At 35.2% G+C, this 15,098-nt stretch overlaps 1 protein-coding gene across 4 annotated transcripts in view; it reads left to right on the top strand.

The window, feature by feature from the left end:
- Window positions 1–15,098, top strand: part of Cop1 (COP1 E3 ubiquitin ligase) — a 138,919-nt gene that overhangs the window by 21,222 nt on the left and 102,599 nt on the right. For all 4 annotated transcript variants that reach the window (XM_038349193.1, XM_038349192.1, XM_038349195.1 and 1 more), the window contains one exon: window positions 1,831–1,899. In XM_038349193.1, the coding sequence (XP_038205121.1) occupies window positions 1,831–1,899 (69 nt within the window). The remainder of the gene's footprint in view (window positions 1–1,830; window positions 1,900–15,098) is intronic.

Genomic DNA, 15,098 nt, shown 5'->3' with positions numbered 1-15,098 from the left:
ATATAGGGTAATAGATTTTCAAGGTAGACAGAACTGTACACTGAACCAACAGTGATATAAAGCTAAGAACTTACACTGTGTGTATTGTGAGGCAGAGGCTCTGTGGTTGGGAGTATCAGGTGTCAGGGTTACTACAGCCAGGCATAGGATTGGTAGACTGTTTATGAAGCAGGCATTGGATTAACAAGATAGCTCAGAGGGTGAAAGGCCATGCCATGCAAACCGGATGGTCTGAATTCTAGTCCTAGATCCCATAGTGGAAAGAGAGAATTGACTGTAAAATATTGTTCCATGACCTCCACACGTGAAGGTACACACACACACACTCATTAAGATAAAGAAGTGGATGGAGTCAGTGATCCCTTCCTATTTACCTCAGTCAGATCTTCCTTCTCTGCCTCAGGAGAAAATTAGATCTCCCTCCTCCCTCTTCTGGGAGAAACTCCCCTTTTTAAAATTATTTATTATTATTATCATTATTATTATTATATAGGCCTTTGTTAGTTATATTCTAGTACCTTTTTGTTTCTTTGGTTTCGTTCTTTTTAAAAATATTTTTTATAATTTCCTACATACACTAGAGATCAACCTGGCTCTTCCTCCTGAGTGCTGAAATTACAGGCATGTACCACCACAGCCTGGCTGTTTTTAGGTATTGACATAATATTTATTCTACACATCTGGAATTCCTTCGTTCATTTTATGAATTTTAGGATACATACCAAATGTCATGGTCATAATCATTATTTATTAATACAGTCATCATCAGTTATTAGTTTGGGGAACTCTATCTTCATTCATTCATATATATATATAATTTTTATTTTTGTGTGTTTTCAAATGTTTAATTTTTTTTTGCTAACTTTGCCAAAATATATTTATATTCTCATATCTGTGTGAGTAGGTGTTGTATGACTTCCTGGCATTGTATTTCTGTTTACCCTAAATAGAAGGCAGCAGCTTCATATCAAAGAAACTATTCCACCCAGCTCCAAATAAGAAATAAGGGTTCTTTAGAGGGATTCTCAAGGGTAGCTACTCTACTGACAGAGAGCCTCGTCCTCCTTACAGGACAGAGGCTTCAGAGCCCCCTATTAACACCTGTGAATGATAGGAGGCTCAGTCTTTGAGAGCCTACGTTTTTGAAAGATAAAGATAGCTTCCTATTTATTAATGCTTATCCTAGCAAATGAGACTTTCTGGAAAATCATTTTCATGTTTAGGAACTACATTAAGTCCATTGTTATTTTTTTAAATATTTATTTACTTATTATGTATACAATATTCTGTCAGTGTGCATGTCTGAAGGCCAGAAGAGGACACCAGATCTCTTTACAGATGGTTGTGAGCCACCATGTCGTTGCCGGGAATTGAACTTAGGACCTTTGGAAGAGCAGGCAATGCTCTTAACCACTGAGCCATCTCTCCAGCCCCTCCATTGTTATTTTTGTCTTGATGTTGCTGAGTTTGGTTGGGGAAAAGAAGCCATTACCTACACATGGTGGTTTTTTTTTTTTTTAACATGCAGAGCACACACAAATTTCCTGTTTTCCTTCCTCCCTCCCTCCCTCCCTCCCTCCCTCCCTCCCTCCCTCCCTCCCTCCCTCCCTCCCTCCCTCCCTCCCCTCCATTCCTTCTTTCCTTCCTTCCTTCCTTTCTTTTTTTCTGTTATAGAAAGTATCTTGGTTTTTGAAATTGCAATTAGCAGATGGGAAAACTGATTAGATAGAATAAACTAACTTAAGTAGATCTGTAGTACTTGTTTTGCAGTTTGTTAGTGAAAACTCTGGGCTTGTATTTGTTAAGGAATGTTAAAACTTTATGTTCTAGGAATCACATGCAGCTCAACTACAGATCCTTATGGAATTCCTCAAGGTTGCAAGGAGAAATAAGAGAGAGGTATGTTATTTCATGTTTACTTTAAATGTTTAGTTTCTGTTCCTTGTTCTTATTGTGTATAAGCATTTTAGGTTGAAACATTTAAATATTTTTATTTAGAAGCCTTTAATTTGGGGGGGGGTGTTCCTAATTTTTGTTACTTAAAAAAAAAAAACCTTACAGTTTCTTTTGTTGTTGTATTCTTTTTTGTTGTTGTTGTTTTGATTTTTAATCAAGGTCTCATTATGAAGCCCTGGCATGTCTGGGACTCTTAACCAGGCTGATCTTGGACCCATAGTGATCTGCTTGCCTTAGTATCCTAAGTGCTGAAATTAAAAGTGCATGCCAACGTGCCCAGCACAATTCACTGTTTTCAAGATCCCTTTTTGGAGGTATATGCCTCATAGTTTTCAGTGGATCTTACTTTAATGGCTAGGCATATAGTTTAGGGGTAGAGTATTTGCCACTATATACAATATGAGACCCTGGTGAATACTCCAGTGTATAGCACTTACCATAATGATTCATCTTAAAGTTATAAAAAGTAGTAAATAGAGCCGTCATGAATTTTCATCAAAAACAGGGAGATTTAAATAAAACTTGAAAAGTTGCAGTTTTTGATATGGAAAAATGCATGTGAAAAGAATAATTAAAACCTATTTTCAAAGTCTCAAGTCATGCAGGATACCTAAAAAACAATTTTGTATTCACTGTTTTATAACCAGAATGTTCTAATTTAGTACACACATTTCCTCAGTCATTTCACACACACACACACACACACACACACACACACACACACACACACACACACAGATACACAGATAATATATAAAGATCAAGTCTGTGCTCTTGACAACATAAAAAACTCAGAAATATGTTTTTTTCCTAATTCTAACATTTTAATTTTTAAGATCTCATTAAAATATATAATCTACCTAATACTGTGTTTTAGATCATTAACTTGAAAATAAAAATTATTAGTAATATTTATAGAACTTTATATCATCTTAGTAGTTTCCTTTTTGGTTATTCATCTTGTTACTAACTTCTGGCTTTGTTAAGATAAGGTTTGGAATATGGTGGTGTAAATATCTAAACACTCTTTCCATGATTTGTGACTATACTTTTTTTATCCCAACTTTTGTGGAATTTTATTTTGTATGGTAACAGAAACAGTACCTTTATTACATGTTTAATAGTCACTTGTCTCTTGGTGGTTTTTGTGGGAGAGCAGGTAATGGTCAGTTATTCATTTATATACATTATTTTATACCACAGTGCTTCTTTAAAGTTGTAAAAGTTTTTATTTTATTTGTGTGAATGTTTGCCTGCATGTATGTGATTGTACCACAAGTGTGCTTTGTGTTTCTGGAGGGTAGAGGAGAAGGATGGGCCTCACTGGAACTGAATTCACAGATGCTTATGAGCCACTTGGGTGCTAGAAACTGCACCTAGGTCCTCTGCATGAGGAGCAAATACTCTTAATTGCTGTCCCTCTAGCACTACACACAGTACCTAAGCTAACGAGTTCATGCAGTGAAGTCGCCCTAGGATCTTTTTTTTTTCTTTTTTTTTTTTTTTCTTTTTTTTGTAATTAAAGGGAGTCTTTGGACCCTGACAGTGTGCATTTCTAGCAAGTCCTAGATGTTGTTGAAGCCCTGATCTTTGGATCACTGCAAGTAACAAAACTGAAAACATATGATTCATGGATGTTTTAAATGCAGTGTGTACATTGTGAACCCTCCTGTCTCCTGTCTCCTGTGGTGGAAAATTCTCTATAAAACTGATTAGCTTTCATATTTCTTACCTACTTTACTTATTAAATGGAATGCATGAAATAGTGTTACAGTCATTTCACATATTTCTTTTTGTCTTAGACTTATAATTTCTTTGAAATGCTATTTGGTTAGTTGTAAAGTACTTGATACTTGTAAAGGCCTTGATGACTAAGCACGTCAGTACAGTGAATAACCCAGCCATTAGGATGGAAGAAGTTAAATGAAATGTCTGAGAATTTTCTGTTTACTGAAAGTTTTAAAGTTTTCATTCACTATTAAGTTTCTTTTTTCTGTATAGTTTCAAGTGTTAACACTTTTTTTTATATCCATAAAATCTCGAAAGGACAGAGACTTTTACTCTCACTAGCAAACTAAGAAGGTAGCACCACCACAGTTTTAGTAGGTGCTGGCCGAAGAACTGATCCTAGTGGGTTAAGATGAAAGACTTCATTTCCCATGAGATGCGTATCTGCCTCAGTTTCATCTGTGCATGAGTTTGCTCTGACTCTCAGACCCCACAGAGCAGTGTGGAGCTGGGTCCACCTGGATTGATTGGTCCATCTAATGGATTTGTGTTATAGCTGAGGGATCCTAAGCTCAGGAAATCTGAGTTTATCGAGTCTTTGTTCTGTAGAGATACTATTTTTATCGTATTAGTCACAAAATGTATCTGTCCTTGTTCTGTAGCAGTTCTGTTTAGTCATTCTTGTATGAATATTCGCCTACAAAATTTTTTGAACAGAACCTGCCGTAAAGTGCAAAAATTGGAATGATGGATGGGAAGGAGAATTGTGTGGCAGCAGTAATTTTGTTAACGAGTCTAATAATGTCTTTTCTCAGGTAGCTGGTAATTTCTAGTATTCTCTATTACTTCATTGAATCCCATGGCTTTGTTACTGGTTTTCTGTTTTTGTCATTAAACTTCTTGGGAAATTGTACTGGGTCCTTTAGCTTGAGTCTAATATCCTTGAGATTGATTTCCACTTGAACTGTATTTTGTAGGTACTTTAGTTAAAAAAAAATACTAATTCCAAGTGCTTCTGGATATTGGAGCCTATAGAAAGCATACATACACATACAGTCACTACTGCATTTTTTTTTAGTGTATCCATGATTGATTTAATTTTGGTATTTTAGTTTTAATTATTACAAGTGACCTAGGAGCTAATTTATTAAAATCTAAATAATTACTCTATTTACTTTGTGCAGTTGGGCTAGGAAGGGGTGGCATACACAGATTAGAAGGCATCATGAGGGAACATGTTCTGTGCTACCCTGTGTGTCCCAGAGATCCTGCTGAGTATCCCGGAAGCCATCTCACAGGTCTGACACTTCACTTTTTTTTTTTTTTTTCTGGTTTTTCGAGACAGGGTTTCTCTGTGGCTTTGGAGCCTGTCCTGGAACTAGCTCTTGTAGACCAGGCTGGTCTCGAACTCACAGAGATCCGCCTGCCTCTGCCTCCCGAGTGCTGGGATTAAAGGCGTGCGCCACCACTGCCCGGCTTGACACTTCACTTTTACGTTAACAGTTTTGCCAATTTTTCTTTGTTTAAAATAAAAAATAACATTGTTCTATTCTAAACTTAAGAGGGAGTTCCCCACATAGGTATAAATATTAAGAGGAGAGGATCTTTAGCAGTCACATTAGAGCTTTCCTATCGAAGCATTTAATAACTGTATCTAGATGATTTTCATAGAACGGTAGAAGAATTTTGAATTCCAGGTAAAAAGCAGTTGTATCCATTCCAATCTGTACCAGTATTAGAATCGTTTAATTTTTCACTTGCTTTATTTTTGAAATAGACTTTCTGGTAATTTTTGGACCCTCTTTATTAAGTAGTTGATTTTAGTTGGAATGAATTGAATTTTTACTATTTTATATGAAATGAAACATGGAAAACTATCAATTGAGTGGATGCTTTAGAATAGAATAATATGCACACAACTCTCTTGATTATACAATAAAGCATTGATGCATTGCTCGGATTTCAGAAGGTTCCTGACTACCCTTTCAGATTCCTTTCTCCCTTTCCTGTTTGCTAACATCCTGATGTTTATGGTAGTAACTTCTCTTGCCTTTCTTGAATGTTTTGCTGCTTTAGCATTTATAGGTCTCTGTGTTTGAGCTTTATGTAAACGTATTTGTGCAGTATGTAATCTGCCCCGCCCTTATGTGCCTCAGTGTTAAGGTTCACCTATTCGGATACACATGGCTAGTTGGATGTATGAATTAGTTGTTTCTACTGCTGTGATAAAACAAATAAAAAACAAAAAACAAAACAAAAACTCTGTGTGATCAGAAACAAGCAGTGTAGGAAAGGGTGAATTTCAGCTAACAAGACTCAAGTCATCTTCCATCACTGAGGGAAGCCAGGGTGGGAGCTCATGGCAGGAAGTGAAGCAGACAATATGAGGAGTGCTCTTGCTGACTCGTTCTCCATGGTTTTCTCAGCCTGCTGGTTTTATAGGATTCAGTACCACCTGCCCAGGGGTACCACCAATCACTGTCACCTGGGCCCTGCCATACCAATCATTAATCAAGAAAATGCCTCAGAGGCTAATCTGGTAGGGAAATTTTCACAATTAAGAATCCCTCTTCCCAAATGATCCTAGCTCGTCTGCTTGACAAAATACTTACCATGATATTTACTGATTGTATTTCATAGTGTTCACTGAATAAGTATGTATTATTTTCATAAAAATAATTGTTGGTGGACATTGGGTTGATTTTAGTTGGGACTGTTCATAAACAATTCTGGTATTGTGCATATGTGTATATTAGAATATTTACTTGTTTAAGATACATGTGTGAATGGAATCAGTAAGTCGTAGGGTATGTATATCTTACATTAAAGAGAGAATGCTAAAGTGTTCTCTACGCAGTACTCCTTGGATTGCATATTCCTTCTACAGACCTGTATGGGTTTTTGTATTGCGTTTTATTCTTGCCAGAAGTTATCAGTGACTTTTTCTAGTTTATAAACTAAAAACTTTTCCTACAGGTATGCCTTGCTATCTCTTTGGAGTTTGAATTTGTTTTTTCCTTGATGACTAACAGGTTGAGCACATGGTGTTATGTTTGCTGGTTCTGTGGATTATTTTTTATGTGCATCTGAAGCACTATTTACACAAGTTTAATTGTAGCTTTTCCATTTACTTAATTTTTTGTGGCTTACTGCTTGTAAATTGTTTTGATATAAATTCTTTGTTATATTGATCTATCTAACACAAGAATCAAGTTTCTTCTATTTGGGATTTTTTTTTTCCTGTTGCACTGTTTGATGGATATTTGATGGTTAGAATTTTCTAACTTTATTAGTACCAAAATAATCTTTCTTAGTTTTTGTTTGTTTGTTTGTTTTGGTTTTTTTTGGTGCTAGGTAAAGAATCTTTACCTGTGGTTATGCAGATATTTTCCTGTATTGTCTTTCATTTGAAACTTTGTTTTGTTATCTTTCACATTTTGAATTTTGCTTTACTTGGAGGGCTTTTTTTGTATAATATGGTATTTACATGGCTCCCCAGCTGCCCAAACATTCTTTATTAAAAGTCCATCCTTTCTCCCACTCTTCTTAAGGTTTCCACTTTCATTTCTTATGTGTCATGTATATGTATATTCGCCCTCAAGCTTCACTTGTCTATCCTTCGGGAAGCGCCATATTATGTACTAGAGCTTTAAGTGACTACTTTTCTTCAAGAAACTCTTGTGTATTTATGGCTCTTTGCATTTTCTTACACATATTTGAATCCGCTAATGCATTTCCATGTTAAGCCTGCTGAGATTTTTATGGGGATTACATTGACTTTATAGAAAATTGAGAAGAGTATATCATCATAGCATTGTGCCGTTGAACCCATGAACTTGATATTTCTACATACTTTAGATTTTAAACCATCTTTAAAATTTTTGATACTTTTAAAGACTACCAGTCTTTCATATCTTGTTTAGATTTTATGATTTCAGTGCTTATCTGTCTTTGGTTTTATTTTCTTAATATTGCTGATACATAGAAATTCAACTGACTTACATATTTTTAGTCCCCAGCAGCCTTTTTAGACTTTCATTAATTCTTATTTGTAGATTCCTTTATGTTTTCTGTGTGCACACCATAATCTGCAATAACAATTCAATGTCTTTCTCTATGATCCTTATATCTTTTATTTATTTTTCTTGTCTTACTCTGCTGGCTAGGACATCCGGTACAGTGATGAATAGAAGTGGTGATAGCTGAGCATCCTAGTCTTGATGCTGCTCTCAAAGTGAAATCATTCGACGTGTCACCATTAGGTATGGAGTTTTCTGTAGGTTTTTATCCCCCTTAGGCTTTTGTTTTATTTTTAATCATTCAAGGAAATACATTTCTATTCTCCTGAGTAAGAGGATTTTTTTCTTCAATTATGAATGGGATTGAGTATACTTCAGGAGTTTTGTACATCTGAGATAATCATACAATTTTTCTTTTTTCCATTTTCTTAATCTGGATAAATAATAGGTTTAACATTAGAAAGTCAGTCAGCTATGTATCTATAGTGACCAGCCATCAAGATTGTTGCAGGGTTGTCTTTTATAGAATGTTTTGTATTCTAGGAGGTCCACCAGGATAGTTTACTTGAATTCAACTTTTTGTGTAAAGCAAACTGTGTGCTTTTTGTGTACTCTTATGTGTGATTTGGATCATTAGTGTTTTGTTTCAAATTTTTTTTGTGTGTTGATGTTCATGGGTGAGATAGTGAAGTTGTGTTTTTGTTATGCAGATCTTGTGCAGCTTTGCTGTAAAGATTGTTAACTTTAACAGATGATTTGGGAGGTATATACTCTCCTGGTGTTCTTTTGTTTGGAGTGAGCAGAATTTATGCAGTTGATGATGCATGTCTGTTTTTCAGTGTTTAGAATCTAGCTAGAAAAGCCATCTAGATCTGATTTGTTTTCAATGGTTTTCAGATTATTGATTCAGTTAAATAGTTATGTGTGGATCCAGACGTTTGTTGGTTACTTTTTATATGTTACACTTTCCTGAGAATTTCTCTACCATGAACTTTTGATGTAAATTTGTCCTTAATTTTTTATTGTTTTCTCAAAACTTAATGACCTCTTTTATTTCTGATATTGCTTATAGCATTATTGTTCTTTCATCAATCGTTGATTGGTTCTTCCCAAGGATATATCAGTTTTACTCTAAAAATCAATTTTTGACTATCCTGTGTTCTGTTTTATTTTAGCTTCTATCACTCCCATGCTTCTTGCCTGTTTGTTTCTCATGTATTACTGTTTGTGCTTGTTATATGGGCTTTATTATACAAGGGCCTGTGGTTGTACTTTCTTTTTTCATTTTATCTACATCAAATGTTTTGAACTGTACTTTGTGTGGGGTACTGTTTTTGACAGTGGATTACTTAGAAATAAACATTACTTGAATATGAAGATTTCTTTTTCTTTTTTGTCATTTGCTGATTTAATTTTACCGTAACAGAAACATTCTGACTTTTATTGTTTCAATTTTAATTCTTTCTTTTCTGAGAGAGGGTCTTGTAGCTCAGGCTGGCCTTGAGTTCTCAGTCTTTTTGCCTGAGCGTTTAGAATACTGGGATCTCAGGTTTGTGTTCTATACTATTTAGCACTCTGATTTGTTCATGTTCCATTACCCTTATGCTTGGCATAGCTCCCTTATTAGTCTCCAGGGATTCTTTTTGGTACTGAAGATTAAACTCAAGGTTTTATGAATGCTGGGCAGTAAGGAGCTAAATCTCCAGGCTTCCTTCGTTACTTTATTCTTTTCTTTCTTTTTTTCTTTTCTTTTTCTTTGAAATAAGTTTTCATTAATTCTGCCATGTTGCCTTTGAAGTCACTCTTAGGCACACCTTTAATTTATGCAGAAGTTTTAAAATTTGGTTCAGTTCCACTTGTTGATTCTTGATATTGGAATATATTCTGAAAGTCCTTGTCTGTGCTGGATCTTTGTGCTTTCTTTATGTTTTCTCCCAGTGTTTTCAGAATTTCAGGTCTTTTGGTTTTTCAAGGCAGGGCTTCTCTGTAGCTTTGAAGCCTGTCCTGGAACTCACTCTGTAGGCCAATCTGGTCTCGAACTCACAGAGATCCACCTGTCTCTGCCTTCCGAGTGCTGAGATTAAAGGTATATGCCACTCCTGCCTGGCAATTTGAGGTCTTATAGGAAGGTATTTGAATGGTTTTATTTATGTGGTTGTTGTTTATTTGTTGTGTTTTGAAATTCTGGGTAAGTGGTGGGGATCTATTTTTACATGCTTTTACATGTGGGTATCCAGTTTTCATGCCACCATTTGCCAGAGAGACTGTTTTTCTCAAGATCTGTTTTGAACCCATTGTTGAGAATTCTGTAGATATAGTTACATGGGTCATTTTTGGATCCTCTATTTTAGTCTTGCCTGTTTTTATGTGGTAGCCATTTTATTTTCTTCATTGTTGCATTGCTGTATAATTTGAAAATATGTTATGGTATTTCTAGTTTGTTCTCTAAGGTCAGGATTGTATTAGCTATTTAGGGCCTTTGTGGGGTTTTTTTTTGAATTTTAGGTCTTTATTTTTCTATTTCTGTAAAAAATATTGACATTTTGTTGGAGATTACATTGAATCTGTAAATTTTGTTCAGTGTTATTATCATGTTTACAATATTAATTTTGCTGATCCCTGAGTGCGAGAGATTCTTCTACCTTCTAATGTCTCCTTCAGTTTTTTTCTTTAGTGTTTCATAGCTTTTCTTATAGATGTTTTTTACTTCCTTTGTTAGGTACATTCCTTGAAAAGGATTTACTTTCTTTACATATAATATTTACCATCTGGTAGATAGTAAGTTCTGCACTTCTCAAGTGTTGTGCAGTGTACACTTGTTAAATGTGTGTTGACATTGTTTTGCTTCTTTACTGAATCTTTGTGATACTGTCATAGTGATTTTAGAACTGTTATTTTTGAGGTGATTTTACCTCTGACTGTATATAGTTGCAATATGATTTTGTGTGCATGCAGGTGCATATTTGTACATGTGTCTGGAAGCCAGATGACAACCACACTGACTTAGAACCCTTCAGCTAGACTAAGCTGGCTGGACAGGCTGCCTCAGCTTCCCCAGTTCTGGGATTATAATCATGGGCCATAAATTCTAGGGATTAAAAACATTTTTTTTTGATTTTGAGGCATGCATTTGCCAACTAATCTACAGTTTCTCTTTTTGTGTTTAGACCTAGTGTAGATCTACTGTAATAATCACCAGTTAGATTTGTTGCTTTATTGTTTTGTGCTTGTTCTTTTTAAAAAAATTTATTATAGGAGGGTATCACATGAGTACTTTTCATGGGTATGCGGGTCAGAGGACAACTTCTAGGAGTGTGTTCTCTCCTTCCACTTTGGGCTCAGCTCCCCAGGCAAGTGTTTTTCCCACTGAACTATCTCATTGTTCTGTTAGAATATTTTTCTCTATTTGATTTCTTGAGTAATTTTTCAAAATTTCTCTTCTGATTTGTCTGTACTTTTTTTTGGAGTGGGGGTTATAGTTTAAGCTGTATGTAGCCCAGCCTGAACTACATACTGTTTCTGTCTTCCAGGTGCTGGGATTATAGGCATGTACTCCGCCATTTGTTTGTTTGTTTGCTTACTTGTTTGTTTTTAGTACATCTCTGTTTTGTAGACCCTCCCAGCTGTTGCACTAATTTGTAATAATTTGTGTCTTTTTGAGTATGCATGTACAAACTAGTGTGTGGGTTGACATGTGAGCCCACCATTTCCATTTTTTAAAACTATACCTTCCTGTTTTCCCTAGTTCGTTCATTTACTTTTTGTTTCATTGTTTCTTGGCTAAAAATTAAATGCTGTGGGAGGGCTAAATGAAGTATTAATATTAAGCCTGCCATTAAATATTAAATTAAGTGTGTATCTGTATTATTATATGGAACAATAAGGGTTTTGACTTTCTTTATACTTTGATTAAATGTTTTGCTCTTAGTAGTTCCTTGTTTAGAATTGGTATACACTGATCTTTGCTATTTTCTTTTGATTATCAGCCTTTTCTCTAGTAGCATATTCCTTTGTTTATTTTAGATTGTGTATGTATAATTTATTCTAAGTACTATTGTTACACAATTGAATTCACAAGTGAGTTCAGTATTCACATATATTCACTTTATCAAACAATTAGTAAAAGCTCAAAGAAGTGAGTACAAAAGATTACTGCCTGTTCTAAAACTATTGTCATTAATAGAGTAGTCCTCAATTTCAAACTGTTTTTAGAGCACTTCTGAGACACTTTTATTTTCTTTTTAAATGTTTAAATATTTCTTCTTTGATTTTTTTAACACTGTTTGGAAAGTGCTTGCTACTGATGTCTTAGGAACATGTTCTGAATCAACACTGTCATTTACTGTATTTATTTTAGTAGCTCTCAATTCTGCATTTTTATTAAGTCAAATTTGATTGAATTTATCACTCTCAAGTTGTGACAGAATTTCATTTATATGATAGCAGTCACCTTCATGGACTAATTTCCAAAACAAACTTGGACTTCTGTCTGTCTTATTCTGGCAGTCTGCATTTTGGCTTTTTGATGCCTAGAGGTTAAATTTAGCACTGTTCTCTCAGATGTTTATTCTTTGTCTTCGTGTATTAGTACTAAAATATCCTGTATCGATATCTTGAGATGGAAATGCCTTGAATCTAATATGTAATTTCTTTTTTTTTTTTTTTTTTTTTTTTTTTTTTTTTTTTTTTTTTTTTTTTTTTTTTTTTTTTGGTTTTTCGAGACAGGGTTTCTCTGTGGCTTTGGAGCCTGTCCTGGAACTAGCTCTTGTAGACCAGGCTGGTCTCGAACTCACAGAGATCCGCCTGCCTCTGCCTCCCGAGTGCTGGGATTAAAGGCGTGCGCCACCATCGCCCGGCCTAATATGTAATTTCTAAGCAGTTTATTTTCTTCAGACTTCTTTTCCATTTTAATTTCTTGCCTGACATCCAAAATAACTTTTAACACCACTTTTATGTTTATTAGGATAACACTTTTACCTTGGTTATTCGTTTCATTTAAGATCCAAATGAAAATCTTGATTTTTGTTTGTTTGATTTTTGTTTTTGGACAAGGTTACACAGCGTTTCTCTGTGTAACAGCCCTGGCTGTCCTGGAACTCCCTCTGTAGACCAGGTTGGTCTTGGAACTCACAGAGATCTCCCTGTGGCTGCCTCCCAACTGCTGGGATTAAAGGCATTTGCCACCATGCACAGTGATTTATTTTAAAATAATTTTATTTCATTTTATGTGCATAGATGTTTTGTCTGCTTGTCGGTTTGTATATCACACACGTGCTGGTGCCTGTGGAGGCCAGAAGAGGGCAGGGAATTGCTGGAACTGAAGCTAACACATGGTTGTGAGCTATGTAGATGGTAGGAATCAAACCTAGGTACTCTGAAGAACAGCAAGTACTTTAGCTGCTTAGCTATCTCTCTAGCCCCGAAATCTTGGTTTTAAAAGTATAGATTATTTGATATTAGTCATTTTTTATAATGCATCTTAAAAATACAGCAGCTACTATGTATTAAAATATATACGGTATGTCGGTACTCTAGAAAGATAATACAGAAATGAGAATTGACTGTTGTGTCATTTCATGTGACATCAGAATTTTCTCTCCTATTTCAAGTTTTCATATATTAGAAAAATTACTAATTTTTCTGGCTATATTAATGATCAAATGTGATCTGAATTATCTATGTTGATGATATAGGTTTTTTTATATCAACTGTTTCTAGCATTCTTTTTAATAACCCTCAGAATAAAATACTTTTTTCATAAAGATAGGAGTGCTACCTTTTAAAAATAACTGAATTAAAATATTTAAGAGGTGACCATAAGAGTACTATGTTGGCCAAAGCCATTGGACTTTTTAAGTATCTGTGAAACAAAAGACTTCAGCAATGGTGAGGAATAACTGGGTTGTTAATAGACTGTAAAATAGGTTGAGAGCCATTTAACTGCATGGCTTTCATGTGAGCTGGGCTAGACTACTTTTTATATCAGAATGGAGAACAGATTGTTGGAAGTAGCAGTGGAACGAATGTAGAGGAAGTTGTGGGTTTGTGTGTACGCTGTGAATTTGAGGCATTAAAAACTGACCACTGGACCAGCCTTTATTTGAAAGACTACCAAGTTGTTTTAGTAAGGTAGAAATGCTTGTGTTATGCTTTTATGAATGAACAAAGTTTTCTTAAAGTAGATGCAATGTTTAATTGAAAACATTTGATAATGCTAATCACTGTTTGTAACCATTGATTTCTCTGATGAATATATCTTCTCCCCTGGGTTGGTGGCTAAATTTGACTTTCTTCTCTTTCCACTTAATGTGTAATGTGTATATTCCTCTGCCCGCGTCTTTTATGTTAGCTTTCTATGCTCTCCAGTACTTTTGATTCATCTTTTTTGATTAGATCGATGGTAGGCAAATATATTCATTACTGTAGGCTCCTTTTATTATTTCCTTTCTTCATAGCCTTAGCATTTCTTATTATTTACTCTTTTTATTTTGACTTTACTTCTTGTAAAATTCTGTAAGTCTTTTAGGGCTTCATCTTTGATTTAAGATCTAATTTCACTTAGATTCTGTTTTGAACATTACCTCCATTGTACTGTTTTCCATGCTGAGCAGAATGCTGTGACAAACATTTATATCAATAAATTACCAATTAGACAATACACTCACTGTGCTTATTTTGCTGCAGTAGACACTACTCATACTAAGAGACCTTTAAAAATGTTCTTGTACTGGCATTAAGGCGTAAGCTAAAAGTTGCTGTTGTCTTGAGATAGTGTTGCTATGGTTGACAGCTTCCTTATTACAATAAGGCTGCTTTGATTCTAATTTTAGTTCTTCGCTCACCACTGAACGGTCTTCAACAAATTACCTAGCCTTTCTAAGCCTCATTTTCTTAATATATGTAGTATCTGCTTCAAATCTGGCAATCAGTATTATGCAATTATCTGTTAAAGTTTCATAGTTTTAAATGGTTCAATATATTTGTTTTAAAGTAAAACACCTAGTTATGCTTACTTGGGGTAGTATAGAATTTCTGGAAAGCAGCTTATATAGTGGTATATTATTTGTGTTTTACTAAATAGAGCTTGTCTGACGATCAGAGAGCAAAGCAGCCATACTAGTCAGCCATATAGGCCAGGGAGTGGTGGCACAAACCTTTAATGCCAGGACTGGGGCATGGCATGGTGCAGGAGGGTCTCTCTCTCTGTTAGTTCAAGGCCACCCTGGGCTACACAAGATCGAATCTGTCTAAAAGAGAAACAGAGCTCACACAAAGGTGAGCCCAGCACTTGGAATCACATGCCTTTAATCCCAACTGTGGGGAGGTGGAGACAGGAGACAGGAACTCTGGGGATTCATGGAGACAGAATTTTGCCCTTTCGGTCTAAAGATTTGG

This window comes from Arvicola amphibius, chromosome 12 (assembly GCF_903992535.2).
Source record: "Arvicola amphibius chromosome 12, mArvAmp1.2, whole genome shotgun sequence".
Taxonomy (NCBI): domain Eukaryota; kingdom Metazoa; phylum Chordata; class Mammalia; order Rodentia; family Cricetidae; genus Arvicola; species Arvicola amphibius.
This window is presented reverse-complemented; position numbering and strand designations above follow the sequence as displayed.